At 42.2% G+C, this 17924-nt stretch overlaps 1 protein-coding gene across 5 annotated transcripts in view; it reads right to left on the bottom strand.

Annotated features, from left to right (window-relative positions):
* Nucleotides 1–17924, bottom strand: part of LOC110498821 (nebulin-related anchoring protein) — a 111354-nt gene that overhangs the window by 58506 nt on the left and 34924 nt on the right. For all 5 annotated transcript variants that reach the window (XM_021575462.2, XM_036955609.1, XM_036955608.1 and 2 more), the window contains 7 exons: nt 14594–14707; nt 13491–13589; nt 11288–11386; nt 9397–9504; nt 9141–9242; nt 2103–2300; nt 1606–1710 (listed from right to left, as the gene is read on the bottom strand). In XM_021575462.2, coding sequence (XP_021431137.2) covers nt 1606–1710; nt 2103–2300; nt 9141–9242; nt 9397–9504; nt 11288–11386; nt 13491–13589; nt 14594–14707 — 825 coding nt within the window. The remainder of the gene's footprint in view (nt 1–1605; nt 1711–2102; nt 2301–9140; nt 9243–9396; nt 9505–11287; nt 11387–13490; nt 13590–14593; nt 14708–17924) is intronic.

The following is a 17924-nucleotide window of genomic DNA, read 5'->3' on the forward strand; positions in this document are numbered from 1 at the left end:
CTACCCTATTATACTGACGTCGCACGCTCTACCCTATTATACTGACGTCGCACGCTCTACCCTATTATACTGACGGTACACGCTCTACCCTATTATACTGACGTCACACGCTCTACCCTATTATACACGCTCTACCCTATTATACTGACGTCGCACGCTCTACCCTATTATACTGACGTCGCACGCTCTACCCTATTATACTGACGTCGCACGCTCTACCCTATTATACTGACGGTACACGCTCTACCCTATTATACTGACGTCACACGCTCTACCCTATTATACTGACGTCGCACGCTCTACCCTATTATACTGACGGTACACGCTCTACCCTATTATACTGACGTCACACGCTCTACCCTATTATACTGACGATACACGCTCTACCCTATTATACTGACGTCGCACGCTCTACCCTATTATACTGACGTCACACGCTCTACCCTATTATACTGACGTCACACGCTCTACCCTATTATACTGACGGTACACGCTCTACCCTATTATACTGACGTCACACGCTCTACCCTATTATACTGACGTCACACGCTCTACCCTATTATACTGACGTCACACGCTCTACCCTATTATACTGACGTCGCACGCTCTACCCTATTATACTGACGGTACACGCGCTACCCTATTATACTGACGTCGCACGCTCTACCCTATTATACTGACGTCGCACGCTCTACCCTATTATACTGACGGTACACGCTCTACCCTATTATACTGACGGTACACGCGCTACCCTATTATACTGACGTCGCACGCTCTACCCTATTATACTGACGTCGCACGCTCTACCCTATTATACTGACGTCGCACGCTCTACCCTATTATACTGACGTCACACGCTCTACCCTATTATACTGACGTCACACGCTCTACCCTATTATACTGACGTCGCACGCTCTACCCTATTATACTGACGTCGCACGCTCTACCCTATTATACTGACGTCACACGCTCTACCCTATTATACTGACGTCACACGCTCTACCCTATTATACTGACGGTACACGCTCTACCCTATTATACTGACGTCACACGCTCTACCCTATTATACTGACGTCACACGCTCTACCCTATTATACTGACGTCACACGCTCTACCCTATTATACTGACGACGCACGCTCTACCCTATTATACTGACGTCGCACGCTCTACCCTATTATACTGACGTCACACGCTCTACCCTATTATACTGACGTCACACGCTCTACCCTATTATACTGACGGTACACGCTCTACCCTATTATACTGACGTCACACGCTCTACCCTATTATACTGACGTCACACGCTCTACCCTATTATACTGACGTCGCACGCTCTACCCTATTATACTGACGGTACACGCGCTACCCTATTATACTGACGTCGCACGCTCTACCCTATTATACTGACGTCGCACGCTCTACCCTATTATACTGACGGTACACGCTCTACCCTATTATACTGACGTCGCACGCTCTACCCTATTATACTGACGTCACACGCTCTACCCTATTATACTGACGTCACACGCTCTACCCTATTATACTGACGTCGCACGCTCTACCCTATTATACTGACGTCACACGCTCTACCCTATTATACTGACGTCACTGAGAAGCTCTCCAGCCTTCTTGGCTTGGGTCACATTCAGAGATCCATCAGCCTCCCAGCCAACTCCCTTCATCCAGGTCAGATCTGAACGGTATTGATTCTGAGGGGGAGAGTGAAAGAGAGAGCGCGAGAGAGAGGGGGAAAGGCAAAGAGTGTGAGACCGAAAAAGAGAGAGTTCACAATTCATTCATATTTGATAGTAAACACTAACTTGAATAACACCCATGTAGATATTTTCCTAAATCCCTATTCACCTTCCCTTTGCTCTCCCGGCCCTCTCGCCAAACCTCAACCCTGAAGATCTCAAGTCAATTCAAACATACCTTATGACTGTTCAACTATAAAACCAAAGCTTTCTGATTATTACTCCTTTAAACATTGGCACTCAAATTCTATTATCTGCATGAGAGGGTAAGCTGTTCATTTTAGTCTATCAAACACACATAGAACCCTCCACCAGTGCCGCCCATGGCCCACCCCTCTCTGCCTCACCTCGCTCTGCAGGTTATAGGCCTTTTTGGCCTGCTGTACTTGGATGTCGTCGGATAGGATGGTGTAGTGGTGGAGCTTCGTCCTGTAGTCCAGGTCGCTGGCAAGGGCCTGGGCTTTTTTAGCATGGCTCAGGTTGACCATGTCCATGGACAAGCTGAACTGGGACTGGTTCTCCTTGGAGTTCTTCTTGTACTCAATCTGTTGAGATTGTTGTGGATAACAGAGAGACAGACAGATAAGGGAGGAGATTGAGAATCAGGAGGGTGTGTGGTGGAAAGCAGACTGAACCAGGTTTTCCTCTAGAATTTTGCTTAGCTCCAATCTGTTTATTTTTTTATACTGAAAAACTCCCCAGTCCTTAATAATTACAAGCATACCCATAACATGATGCAGCTACCTCTATGCTTGAGTATATGGAGTGTGGTTTTCAGTAATGTATTGGATTTGCCCCAAACATAACACTTTGTATTTAGGACAAAAAGTGTATTGCTTTGCCACATTTTTTGCAGTATTACCTTGCTGCAAACAGGATACATGTTTTGGAATAATTATATTCTGTACAGGCTTCCTTCTTTTCACTCTGTCATTTAGGTTAGTGTTGTGGACTAACTACAATGTTGATGATCCATACACAGTTTTCTCCTATCACAGGCATTAAACTCTGTAACTGTTTTAAAGTCACCATTGACCTCATTGTGAAATCCCTGAGTGGTTTTCTTCCTTTCCGGCAACTGAGTTAGGAAGGACACCTGTATCTTTGTAGTGACTGGGTGTACTGATACACCATCCAAAGTGTAATTACTAACTTCACCATATTCAAATTGATATTCAATGTCTGCTTTTTTTACCCAATAGGTGTCCTTTGCAAGGAACTGAAAAACCTCCCTGGTCTTTGTGATTGAAACTGTGTTTGAAATTCACTGCTTGACTGAGGGACCTTCCAAATAATTGTATGTGTGGGGTACAGAGTAGGTGCCATCAGGTGCAAAACATACTAAATAGAAATTAACTTTATTAACCACAACAACCCAGTTGGAAAATGTTACCTCAGTATGGTTCTCAATCAGAGACAATGATAGACAGCTGCATCTGATTGAGATCCACACCCGGCCAAACAACAAAGAAATCCAAAACAGAGAAAATTAACATAGAATGCCCACCCTGGCCTAACCAAAATAGAGAATAAAAGCCTCTCTATGGCCAGGGCGTGACAATTGTGAACAAATATCTGGGTGCCTTGTTAGGATCCGTTGCTGACGACGACATGAATAACACACAGCTGGTTTTAAGCTCTTTCGGCAGGATAGAACAGCGGCCTCTGGTAAGACAAGGGGTGGCGCTCTGTGAATTTTTGTAAACAACAGCTGGTGCACGAAATCTAAGGAAGTCTCAAGGTTTTGCTCGCCTGAGGTAGAGTATCTCATTTTAAGCTGTAGACCACACTATTTACCAAGAAAGTTTATCTGTATTTTTCGTAGCTGTCTACATGCCACCACAAACCGATGACCGCAGTCATTGAGCTGTGTACAGCCATAAATAAACCGAAACGCTCACCCAGAGGCCGCGCTCCTAGTGGCCGAGAACTTTAATGCCGGAAAAGTCATCCGTTTTACCAAATTTCTACCAGCATGTTAAATGTGCAACAGAGGCACGTACAAAGTTCTCCCTCGCCATCCATTTGACAAATCTGACCATAATTATATCCTCCTGATTCCTGCTTGCAAACAAAAATTAAGGCAAGAATCCCCATTGACTCGGTCTATAAAAAAGTGATCAGATGAAGCAGATGCTAAAATACAGGACTGTTTTACTACCACAGACTGGAATATGTTCCGGGATTCTTTCGATGGCATTGAGGAGTATAACACCACATCAATCACTGCCTTCATCAATAAGTGTAGCGATGACGTCGTCCCAACAGTGACCGTACATACAAACCCCAACCAGAAGCCAATGACTACAGGCAACATTCGCATCGAGCTAAAGGGTAAAGCTGCCGCTTTCAAGGAGCGGGACTCTAACCCAGAAGCTTATAAGAAATCCCACTATGCCCTCCGACGAACCATCAATACAGGACTATTTTATTTATTTTACTAGGCAAGTCCGTTAAAAACAAATTCTTATTTTCAATGACAGCCTACCGAGGAACAGTGGGTTAACTGCCTTGTTCAGGGGCAGATCGACAGATTTTTACCTTGTCAGATTTAAAACATCTGTCTGAAAGGGTCTCTTTTCCAAGTTTAAAAGGATAAACATTCACACGCAACACCATGGGCCAGAAAAGGCAGAGTGCATTGACCACGCTGTCAATCGAGCATGACTTCTACTGTGTTCAAAACAATTGGAAACTCGGAACTGGGACATCTCAGACTTCAGTGCGTTCAAGACAACTGGGAACTCTAAAAAAAAAAACAAGCTCCAACTGAGAATTCCAAGTCGGGAACTCTGGCCTCTTTCTAGAGCTCTGACCTGAAGATCACTGACGTCATGATTCAACCTTGTTTTTCCAGTTGTCTTTAAGGCACCATAAATCCAGAGAATGTCAGACTTTGATGATAAAGTTTGATGTGAGCACAGCACAACAACGGTCAGTCCAAAACTGCATTTTATGCTACTGCATACAGAGCATTCGTAAATTATTCAGACACCTTCACTTTTTCCATATTTTGTTATGTTACGGCCTTATTCTAAAGTGGATCAAATTCTATATTTTTTTCTAATCAATCTACACACAATAACCCATAATGACAAAGCGAAAACAGGTTTTTAGACATTTTTGCAAATGAAATAAAAAACAGATACCTTATTTACGTAAGTGTTCAGACCCTTTGCTATGAGGCTAAAATTTGAGCTCAGGTGCATTCTGTTTCCATTGATCCTCCTTGAGATGTTTCTACAACTTGATAGGAGTCCACCTGTGGTAAATTAAATTGATTGTACATGATCTTGAAAGGCACACACCTGTCTATATAGGGCATGTCAGAGCAAAAACCAAGCCATGAGGTCAAAGGGATTGTCCGTAGAGCTCCGAGACAGGACTGTGTCAAGGCACATATCTGGGGAAGGGTACCCATAAATATATGCTGCATTCAAGATCCCCAAGAACACAGTGGCCTCCATCATTCTTAAATTAAGTTTGGAACCACCAAGACTCATCCTAGAGCTGGCCACCCGGCCAAACTGAGCAATCGGGGGAGAAGGGCCTTGGTCAGGGAGGTGACCAAGAACCCCATGGTCACTCTGACAGAGCTCCAAAGTTCCTCCATTGAGATGGGAGAACCTTCCAGAAGGACAAGCATCTCTGCAGCACTCCACCAATCAGGCCTTTATGGTAGAGTGGCCAGACAGAAGCCAATCCTCAGTAAAAGGCACAAGACAGCCCGCATGCAGTTTGCCAAAAGGCACCTAAAGGACTCTCAGACCATGAGAAACAAGATTCTCTGGTCTGATTAAACCAAGATTGAACTCTTTGGCCTGAATGCCAAGCGTCACGTCTGGAGGAAACCAGGAACTGCTCATCATCTGGCCAATACCATCCCTATGGTGAAGCATGGTGGTGGCAGCATCATGCTGTGGGGATGTTTTTCAGGGGCAGGGACTGGGAGACTAGTCAGGATCGAGGGAAGGCTGAACAGAGCAAAGAGATCCTTGATGACAACCTCCAGAGCGATTAGGACCTCAGACTGGGGGCGAAAGTTCACCTTCCAACAGGACTACGACCCTAAGCACACAGCCAAGACAATGCAGGAGTGGCTTTGGGACAAGTCTCTGAATGTCCTTGAGTGGCCCAGCCAGAGCCCGGACTTTAACCAGATCAAACATCTCTGGAGAGACCTGGAAATAGCTGTGCAGCTACCGTTTTGCGGGCGCCTAACCAATTGTGCTATTTGTTCGTTTTTCTTCAATTTTTTTGTATTATTTTGTACGTAATGTTGCTGCTACCGTCTCTTATGACCAAAAATAACTTCTGGACATCAATTATTCACCTCGACTGGACAAATATTTTTTTATTTAACTCGACGGAAATACTGCTTTCTCGAGAACGGGAGTGAAGAAAAGACAGCGGAGGTCGAGCTGAGAATTCATAGGCAAGTGAGTAAACCTCCATTACCATCCGTTCTATTGGCCAATGTGCATTCATTGGAAAAACAAATGAATGATATACCAGCAAGACTATCCTACCAACGTGTCACTAAAAACAGTAATATCTTATGTTTCACCTAGTTGTGGCTGAACGATGACACGGATAATATCAAATCAAATTTGTCACATACACATGGTTAGCAGATGTTAATGCGAGTATAGCGAAATGCATGTGCTTCTAGTTCCGACAATGCAGTAGTAACCAACGAGTAATTTAAACTAACAATTCCACAACTGCTACCTTATACACACAAGTGTAAAGGGATAAAGAATATGTACATAAAGATATATAAATGAGTGATGGTACAGAACGGCATAGGCAAGATGCAGTAGATGGTATCGAGTACAGTATACACATATGAGATGAGTAATGTAGGGTATATAAACATAAAGTGGCATAGTTTAAAGTGTCGAGTGATACATGTATTACATAAAGATGGCAAGATGCAGTAGATGGTATCGAGTACAGTATATACATATGAGATGAGTAATGTAGGGTATGTAAACATTATATAAACTGGCTAGTGATACATTTTTTACATCATTTTCCATTATTAAAGTGGCTGGAGTTGAGTCAGTATGTTGGCAGCAGCCACTCAATGTTAGTGGTGGCTGTTTAACAGCCTGATGGCCTTGAGGTAGAAGCTGTTTTTCAGTCTCTTGGTCCCTGCTTTGATGCACCTGTACTGACCTCTCCTTCTGGATGATAGCGGGGTGAACAGGCAGTGGCTCGGGTGGTTGTTGTCCATGATGATCTTTATGGCCTTCCTGTGACATCGGGTGGTGTAGGTGTCCTGGAGGGCAGGTAGTTTGCCCCCGGTGATGCGTTGTGCAGACCTCACTACCTTCTGGAGAGCCTTACGGTTGTGGGCGGAGCAGTTGCCGTACCAGGCGGTGATACAGCCCGACAGGATGCTCTCGATTGTGCATCTGTAAAAGTTTGTGAGTGCTTTTGGTGACGAGCTGAATTTCTTCAGCCTCCTGAGGTTGAAGAGGCACTGCTGCACCTTCTTCACCACGCTGTCTGTGTGGGTGGACCAATTCAGCTTGTCCGTGATGTGTACGCCGAGGAACTTAAAACTTACTACCCTCTCCACTACTGTCCCGTCGATAGGACAGGGGGGTGCTCCCTCTATTGTTTCCTGAAGTCCACGATCATCTCCTTTGTTTTGTTGATGTCATTTTTCTGACAGCACACTCCGATGACCCTCACCTCCTCCCTGTAGGCCATCTCGTCGTTGTTGGTAATCAACCTACTACTGTAGTGTCGTCCGCAAACTTCATGATTGAGTTTGAGGCGTGCATGGCCACGCAGTCGTGGGTGAACAGGGAGTACAGGAGAGGGCTCAGAACGCACCCTTGTGGAGCCCTAGTGTTGAGGATCAGCGGGGTGGAGATGTTGTTACCTACTCTCACCACCTGGGTGCGGCCCGTCAGGAAGTCCAGTACCCAGTTGCACAGGGCGGGGTCGAGACCCAGGATCTCGAGCTTGATGACGAGTTTGGAGGGTACTATGGTGTTAAATGCTGAGCTGTAGTCGATGAACAGCATTCTCACGTAGGTATTCCTATTGTCCAGATAGTTAGGGCAGTATGGTTGCGATTGTGTCGTCTGTGGACCTATTGGGGCGGTAAGAAAATTGGAGTGGGTCTAGGGTGTCAGGTAGGGTGGAGGTGATATGGTCCTTGACTAGTCTCTCAAAGCACTTCATGATGACGGAAGTGAGTGCTAGTCGTTTAGCTCAGTTACCTTAGCTTTCTTGGGAACAGGAACAATGGTGGCCCTCTTGAAGCATGAGGGGACAGCAGACTGGGATAAGGATTGATTGAATATGTCCATAAACACACCAGGCAGCTGGTCTGCGCATGCTCTGAGGACGCGGCTGGGGATGCCGTCTGGCCTGCAGCCTTGCGAGGGTTAACACGTTTAAATGTTTTACTCACGTCGGCTGCAGTGAAGGAGAGTCCGCAGGTTTTGGTAGCGGGCCGTGTCAGTGGCACTGTATTGTCCTCAAAGCGAGCAAAGAAGTTATTTAGTCTGTCTGGGAGCAAGACATCCTGTTCCGCAACGGGGCTGGTTTTCTTTTTGTAATCCGTGATTGACTGTAGACCATGCCACATACCTATTGTGTCACAGCTGTTGAATTGCGACTATACTTTGTCTTTATACTGACGCTTAGCTTGTTTGATTGCCTTGCGGAGGGAATAGCTACACTGTTTGTCATGTTTCCGGTCACCTTGCCCTGGTTAAAAGCAGTGGTTTGCACTTTCAGTTTCGCGCAAATGCTGCCATCAATCCACGGTTTCTGGTTTGGGAATGTTTTAATAGTTGCTATGGGTACGACATCGCCAATGCACTTTCTAATGAACTCGCTCACCGAATCAGCGTATTCGTCAATGTTGTTGTTGGACACAATGCGAAACATATCCCAATCCACGTGATCGAAGCAGTCTTGAAGCGTGGAATCAGATTGTTCGGACCAGCGTTAAACAGACCTGAGCACGGGAGCTTCCTGTTTTTAGTTTCTGTCTGTAGGCTGGAAGCAACAAAATGGAGTCGTGGTCAGCTTTTCCGAAAGGAGGGCGGGAGAGGGCCATATATGCATCGCGGAAGTTAGAATAACAATGATCCAGGGTTTTACCAGCCCTGGTTGCACAATCAATATGCTGATAGAATTTAGGGAGTCTTGTTTTCAGATTAGCCTTGTTAAAATCCCCAGCTACAATGAACAAGCCAATATCCCTTTCAATGCTGCTTGCAGCTATAATCATTATAATATGAAACATTTCATCTCAAATCCAAACTGCTGGAGTATAGGTTTAAATGAAAAATGTTAGCTTCACTGTCCAAATACATATGGTGCAACAGCATGTTTATTGTGTTTCATATTCTTACCTCACTGGTCATCTTGGACGCCTGAAGAGAGTGCAGGGTCTTGGAGTCGCTGACATTGCTTGTCTTATCTTTATTTTTCATGAATGACTCTTTGTACTTAATCTGTAACACACGGCCACCACCCAAATCACATCAGACAGTCACGTATAATCAGATGACCAATCCCTCCCTCATTCTTATCCACTAATATCTCATTCTCATTACATAAGAAAGGATTGTTCTGTGTGAGTACCAGCTACAGGAAGGGAATGCTTACATCACTGGCCAGGTCCCGAGATGCTTTGGCAGCCTTGACGGTCAGCGTGTCCAGGCCGATGTCACATGTTTTGGACTTGGTCTTCTCCCAGTCCTCCTTGTATTTTATCTGGAATAATTTCTATAAATAAAAACTACAGCAACCCTTATTCATATGGTATGTGTATAACCCTTTCGGAATATAGTGCATTCTGAACATATTCACACCCCTTGACCTTTTCCACATGTTATTACATTAGAGCCTTATTCTAAAATGTTTTTTTCCCCCTCATCAATCTACACACAGTAACCCTATAATGACAAAACAAAAACTATTTTTTTGTAATTTTTACCAAATATCTACTGAAATATCACATTTTACATAAGTATTCAAACCCTTTACCAAGTACTTCATTGAAGCACCTTTAGCAATGATTACAGCATTGAGTCTTCTTAGGTATGACGCTACAGCTTGGCACACCTGTATTTGGGGAGTTTATCCCATTCTTCTCTGCAGATCCTCTCAAGCTCTGTCACGTTGGATGGAGAGTGTCGCTGCACAGCAATTTTCATGTCCCTCCAGAGATGTTTGATCGTGTTCAAGTTCGGGCTATGGCTGAGCCACTCAAGGACATTCAGAGACTTGTCCCGAAGCCACTCCTGCATTGTCTTGGCTGTGTGCTTAGGGTCGTTGTCCTGTTGGAAGGTGAACCATTGCCCCTGTCTGAGGTCCTGAGCGCTCTGGAGCAGGATTTCATCAAGGATCTCTCTGTACTTTGCTCCGTTCATCTTTCCCTTGATCCTGACTAGTATCCCAGTCCCTCCGCTGAAAAACATCCCCACAGTATGATGCTGCCACCACCATGCTTTACCGTAGGGATGGTGTCAGGTTTCCTCCAGACGTGACGCCTTCGAATCAGGTCAAAGAGTTCAATCTTGGATTCATCAGACCAGAGAATCTTGTTTCTCATGGTCCGGATCCTTTAGGTGCCTTTTGGCAAACACCAAGCGGGCTGTCATGTTCCTTTTACTGAAGAGTGGTTTCCGCCTGGCTACTCTACCATAAAGGCCTGATTGGTGATGGGCTGCATAGATAGTTGTCCTTCTGGAAGGTTCTCCCATCTCCACAGAGGAACTCTAGAGCTCTGTCAGAGTGACCATCGGGTTCATGGTCACCTGCCTGACCAAGGCCTTTCTCCCCTGATTGCTCAGTTTGACCGGGCGGCCAGCTCTAGGAAGAGTCTTGGTGGTTCCAAACTTCTTCCATTTATGAATGATGGAGGCCACTGTGTTTTTGAAGACCTTCAATGCTGCGGAAATGTTTTGGTACCTTTCCCCATATCTGTTCCTTGATACAATCCTGTCTCGGCGCTCAACGGACAATTCCTTCAACCTCATGGCTTGGTTTTTGCTCTAACATGCACTGTCAACTGTGGGACCTTACATAGACAGGTGTGTCCCTTTCCAAATCATGTCCAATCAATTGAATTCACCACAGGTGGACTCCAATCAAGTTGAGAAACATCTCAAGGATGATCAATGGAAACAGGATGCACCTGAGCTCAATTTCGAGTCTCATAGCAAAGGGTCTGAATACTTACGCAAATAAGGTATTTAAGTTTTTATTTTGAATAACTTTGCAAAAATGTCAACCTGTTTTTGCTTTGTCATTACGGGCAATTGTGTGTAGTTTAATGAGAATCAAAAAATATTTAATTAATTTTGGAATAAGGCTGTAAACGTAACAAAATGTGGAAAAAGTCAAGGGGTCTGAATACTTTCCAAATGCACTGTATATGCAAATGCGGAGCGAAAGCTATGTTGTTTGTATGTACTGTATAGAGTGTAATGTTTGGTATAGACCGTGGCGTGATAGAAAGATAGTGTACATGTGTATCTTTGGCTCTACTTGCATTGCTGAGTTGTTGAGCGTTGATCCTGGCCTGGACGATTTGAGGGGTATCTGTCACCGAGCTGTACTTGACTTGGTCAATGTGTTGTCTGTAGTTAACCTACATGGGGGAATCAGAGATATCAAGTCAGGTTTCCTTGATATTATGAAAGGGGTTCCGCATAGGTTGGTTTTGGTTCCAGTACTTTTTACTATATACATTAACAATATTGGTTTGTCTGTAAAAAATTGTAACCTACAAGTAGGGCTGTTATGGTGCCCATATTACCGCCACATCTGTGGTCAAGAGTCATGATGGCAGTCAAATTTCACATGACCTTTAGTCACTAATTAGGCTTCTCCAAGCTCTGATGCTGCTGATGGTCAATAGTAGCCTAGTGAACTTGATAACTGCCTGGTACTCAGCACTCTATTGTCCCACTAATCACTCTGACAATGAAAATGTTAGCGAAAATCTACTCAAACACTTCATGAGAGCCCATGAGCTCGTGTTGCGCAACATTTCTATAGGCTATGCAATTGCTTGAGAAAACAGAGTGATGGCCTCTATTAAAAAGAGGAGGATCCCATCAGTTTGTATAGGCTAGGACTACTATATTTATTTCTCAACTTTCCTAATATTAAGCACATTGCTTATCTTTACAACAGGAGCATAGCCTACCTGGCTGGCAAGAAAATGAACCACGGTGAAAGCGTTCCTCCATTCACTATTTAAGTGCATAGATGACATGTATTTTCCCCCTGACCCTGTTTCGAGACAGGTGCATGATAAAGGTGCATGATAAAGGTGCATGATAATGGTCCATTCTAAATCTAAATAAATTTCACACATATATTATTTAGTATTTGTCAAGACAAGACCAAAACAATTATAGTCTGGTGGGTGACAATATTAGCTTTGCCTTAAAGCTTGTGTGCATATTTTTCAAAAAGTCGCAAAAGTCTAGCCTAGCCAACAGATTTAAAGTGGCAAAATAACTTCTTGAAATTAAGCACATGAATCCGCTTTACAAAGGGTGTAGAGCCTAACTGGCATACATACGCAGCACGTGAGTTTCAAGTTTGGGGAATTTTCACTTTCACCATACAAATTCACCTCTATAATAAAAGCATTACATGCATAATCACATTTGCCGCCACTTTTGAGAATGGTGTTTTCCCGCTAATGGAACATTTGATTTAAACATATGTAGATTGGACACTTCATTTTATTACGGCCACAGCTTCAGTGCACAATGCATTATTTACCAGAAAGTAGGCAGGCCCTCTTTAAAGTCAAGTAGGATGATTAATTTCTCTTTTTATTTATAAGTCTCTTTTATAAAAACTCCCACCGTACCTAACATCATTAATAAACTTTAGATGTATGGTACCATACCTAGTCTCAGGGATGGCTAACTCTGGAAATCCCTTCAGTCCCCCCAAAGTAAGGTAAATCAGCTTTTAGTTTCTTAGCATCCCATGTTCCCAAAGTTCCCAACAACTGGATGTACTGGTCCCACTCAGGTAGTTCAAAATATTGATTGGGGACCTCTTTGCTGAGGAATGTGATTGTTTTTCTTGAGTGTGTTTGTAATGTTGTACAGTGCCTTGCGAAAGTATTCGACCCCTTTGAACTTTGCGACCTTTTGCCACATTTCAGGCTTCAAACATAAAGATATAAAACAATAATTTTGCACGCCCAATTTTTCAGTTTTTGATTTGTTAAAAAAGTTTGAAATATCCAATAAATGTCGTTCCACTTCATGATTGTGTCCCACTTGTTGTTGATTCTTCACCAAAAAATACAGTTTTATATCTTTATGTTTGAAGCCTGAAATGTGGCAAAAGGTCGCAAAGTTCAAGGGGGCCGAATACTTTCGCAAGGCACTGTATATTTGTATTCTATAGTCATTTGTAAATTGTGTGTATGCAGAGCTCCCTTGTGAAAGAGACCTTGTTCTCAATGGAACTCCCTGTTAAAATAAAGTGGTATATTGTAGTATTACGTGTGTGTGTGTGTGTGTGTGTGTGTGTGTGTGTGTGTGTGTATTAGCTTGTGGTGTGTATACACTCACATCACTGCACAGTTCAGCATTTGGTCAGGTAAGGTTAGACAAATAGCTGAATGATTTAACGGTGAAACGTGTTTATTAATCAATGTCGAACATGCAATAGTGTCTCACCCCCCTCCCCCACACCAAAAAGCATCAAGAAGCACTTACATTGCTGAGTTGTTGAGCGTTGATCCTGGCTTGGACGATGTCAGGGGTATCTGTCACCGAGCTGTACTTGACTTGGTCAATGTGCTGTCTGTAGTTCTTCTACATGGGAAGATGAGAGATGCAATAAATGATTAATGTATCAGGGTAGAAAGATACCGTATGTAAAGACATCTGTAGTGCTGCCTCTGAACATATTTCTTTCTACCCCTGAGTTAATTGTGCCTGATAAAATGCAAAGGGGTCCTTAATATTTCAAAACTAAAAGCATTGTATTAGGGACAAATTATTCATTATTCCCTAAACCTCAACTAAATCTTGTAATAAATAATGTGGAAATTGAGAAAGGTGAGGTGACTAAACTGTCATGGTAAAAACATATTGATACAACAGTAGCTATGATGGGGAGAAGTCTGTCCATAATACAGTACTACATAGAGCCATGAGTACAAGGAGTACAAGGAACTCTATTCCACATCAAGTAACTCATGCAAGTAGTAATATTATATTTGTTTAAATGATAAAAATACACCTTATGGAACAGCGGGACTGTGAAGCAACACAAACATAGGCACTGAGACATGCACACACGCACACAAGATAACATATACACTATACACACACGTACACATGGATTTGTGTATTAGATATGTGGTAGTAGAGTAGGGGCCTGAGGGAACACACTTAATGTGTTGTGAAATCTGTTGTGAAGTATTGTAATGTTTTGAAAGTTGTATAAATGCCTTCATTTTGCTGAACCCCAGGAGGAGTAGCAGCTGCCAAGGGACCCATAATAAATACATATACAACATGAGCAGAATTGAGAAGATGTGAAGTCAACGGTACGCTTATGATTTAGATATTATGGGTTGAGCTCCCTCTATATATTAGTCTAGTTTAATGGGTGATCCACATTTAAAATGGTTTACCCAGCTACTAGACCCCCTTCAGTTGGCCTCTTTAAAATAGCCCACTTTTGAATTATACAGTCCTCAAGAGGAACCCTTTGGGTTTTTCTATCTGCGAAAGCACCCTGTTTACTGGTTTTGGTTACTATGTCCAGTATGAGAGCCAGGTTAAACTTATGAGGCGAAGGGGAAACTCACGTCCTTGAGTGGATCCAGTTTCCTCTGACTCTGGTAGCCTGGTGTGATGGTGGCTGGGTAGTTGTATTCTACATGGTCAGTTTTCTCCTGCTCATACTCCTGCTTGTAGGCAATCTGCAGGTCACAGAAACATTTCAATTAACGTTATTGATCCCCAGCAGTACCAATACAGACACACAGGCGTGCATGAGACAGAACACATAGATGTGAGTACTGATGGCTGATAGGCATTATATGTGCCACATTTACCAATAAAATAAACAACACCATGAAAAAGATTCATAAAGAAAGAACCTGTGTGGCTCAGTCCTGTGAGGCTTAGTTGGTAGAGTATGGCACTTGCAACTTCAGGATCATGGGTTCTATTCGCACTGGGGCCACCCACATGAAAATGTGTACATGTGTAACAGGTAGGGCCTCAGATGGTCTGATTAATTTCCTGACTTCCCTATATAAAGTGAATTCTAATCAGGCACTTGGAGAGACTCCTTTGCCGTGGGTCATATTAATGTGCCTGCTTTGTTTGAATAAGGTTGAACATCATGATGAAGCTGAAGCAGACCGCTCTAGGTGGTTCTTGGTGAAACTGATGTGACTCTAAGGATGTAATTGTAATTGCTTATCCAACCTCTGTTTTTTCTTTGTTAATGTGTCATTCCACGATTAGAGTGCCTTTTGGTGTAATTTTGTTTAAAAAAAAAAAACTATATTTCACGCAATTTTAACATTCTGTTAAAAATATCACATGTTCAACTTCATAACAAACATGCTTTTCTAGCTCAAATTTAGAAAACATTTTATAAACGAGGGACATTCCAAAAGGGGGATTTTCAGGGAAAACAACTTAATTTAATAAATAAAAAACTGCTACTGGAATTGTATATGTTATGTTTAGTAAGGGGAACATATGTATGTGATCCAACTGTTAGATTAAGTGTTTCATCAAAATGTATACGCATAATTCCTGAGAGACATAGAAGGCACTCTATTCGTGGAACGACGATCCTAAACTAAGAATTAGAGCCACTTCCCACGGTGTTGCAGTGCAGTGCCAGGATAATTGTAGAACTTATTGAGTGAACCTGCTTTTTGATAACCTAAAAGTGAGACTTATTGCGTAAACACGTAATTGTGTAATTGGTGACAGTTTCAAATGACTATTGAGTGCATCCTAACAATTTCTATTCTAACCTAATCAATGACTTATCCTTGTAATACAGTTGCAATTGTGGTAGAGTTGGTCTTAAAGAAACAGTGTATCTTTTTTACAAGAAACCTTAGCTCAACAACAGAATCCTATTTTTCTAAATAAAAGCTATTTTTGTATTCTGGTGTACTTCTATCATTTATTTGATAGGCCTGTGTTAGGAGCCTTAGTTTGGAGCTACCTTTTGCTCCTGTCTAAACTAATGGGTGGCATAGTGTAGCTAATGTCTGGTCACACATACACTACTGTAAGTCACTTTGGATAAAGGCGTCTGCTAAATGGAGTATATAGTGCCTTCAGAAAATATTCACAACCCTTTAAAAACGTTTTTGTTACAGCCTGCATTTAAAATGGATTGATTGAATTGAGATTTTGCGTCACTGATCTACACACAATACCCCATAACATCGAAGTGGAATTTTGTTTGTGGAACATTTTTTAAATTAATACAAATTTAAAGCTTGAAGGTCTTCAGTGGACAAGTATTCAACCCGTTTGTTATGGCAACACCTAAAAAAGTTAAGGAGTACAAATGTGCTTGACAAATCACATACAGTTGAAGTCGGAAGTGTACATACACCTTAGCCAAATACATTTGAACTAAGTTTTTCACAATTCCTGACATTTAATCCTAGTAAAAATTCCGTCTTTTTTTATTTTTTTTTATTTATACCATAAAACACAAGCAAGGGGTAACATTAAAGTATTAGAACATGAAGGACAAACAATACAGCATCAAGACACTATCAAACATGTATCAGTCTTTCTGCAACAGAGCTATCCTTATGTGTGAGGGTGCGTGTGTATGATAGTGATATAAAATATATGTCATAGTTTCTTTTTTCATGATCACAATGTTGTGAAACCCGAACCCTCCAAGATCCCCTCACAGTTCCCCAATAGCTGTCCCTCAACCATTCAAGACCCCTCCCACAGTCCCCCCCCCCCCCCCCCCCCCCCCGAAGAAAAAAAATTACAATTAATTCCATTCCCCACCATCAAGAACCCCCCCCCCAATGCACCAACAACCAAGATAATGAACTAAAGAGAAAAATGAAAAGACAGAAGAAAACAGCAAACAACAACGCAAAAAAATATATACAAAATAATACATTTAAAACAAAGAACATCAAGGACACCTGAAATCACAACAGCAATGCCAACTGTATATGGTTGTGCGCATGTCTGGCACTATTACATGTATGTGTGTGTTCTTGTATGTGTTTGTTTGAATGAGAGTGTGTGTGTATATGCATGTGTACAAACACCTGCACGGCATCAGCCTCAGGCAAACCGGCATTAGTTGTAAAAACCCCTCTGTGTCATTCAAATGTTATTTCATTATGTTTTATTTTGACTTTTTTTCCCTTTATCTTTTGACCATCATTCTCTCTCTCACACAGCAACTCCACTCCCACTTGTCTCCAATTCTACATACCAACCCTCAGCTTCCCTCAGCCCATCCCATCTCTCTCTGCTGGCCACCCACTTCCTGTTTCTACGCAACATATCTTTCAACTATGCTATAATGTTTAACGTACAATTTCAACCTATCTAATCGAAAATAATCTACAGATTTCCCATAAATACAGGTATTTTATCAACCAGCACATTTGAGTTCAGCCATAATATTTGTTGTAATATTTGTTCTATCTTTTCAGGGGGATGAAATTGAAATTGTAGCCAGCTCTGCAATGCTTGTTTGAGAAAGACAGATACTTTGAAAAAAGTATCATTTAACATTTTTGAACAATGGATGAGCTTTTCTTATTAATCTATTTGAGAACCATTTAGGGTTCAAATAAAACTTTTGAATAAGTGAAGCTTTTAGAGAGAGGTTTAGTGCTTTCATATTTAATAATCTCAACCTACCCAATTCATATTCATTATATAGATAGGCTCGTTTTATTTTGTCTGGTTTAGCATCCCAGATAAAGCTAGATATTTTTTGCTCGTATGATTTGAAAAACGAATCATCAGGAGTAGGCAGCGCCATAAGTAAGTGAGTAAACTGAGATATGACTAGGGAGTTAATCAGGGTAATTTTTCTATAAATAGACCAGAGATATTTACCTTTCTGGTTGCAGGATCTTGTCTAAGTTTTCTATTGAAATTTATTTATAT

This window comes from Oncorhynchus mykiss, chromosome 20, assembly GCF_013265735.2.
Source record: "Oncorhynchus mykiss isolate Arlee chromosome 20, USDA_OmykA_1.1, whole genome shotgun sequence".
In the NCBI taxonomy this organism is placed as follows: Eukaryota; Metazoa; Chordata; class Actinopteri; order Salmoniformes; family Salmonidae; genus Oncorhynchus; species Oncorhynchus mykiss.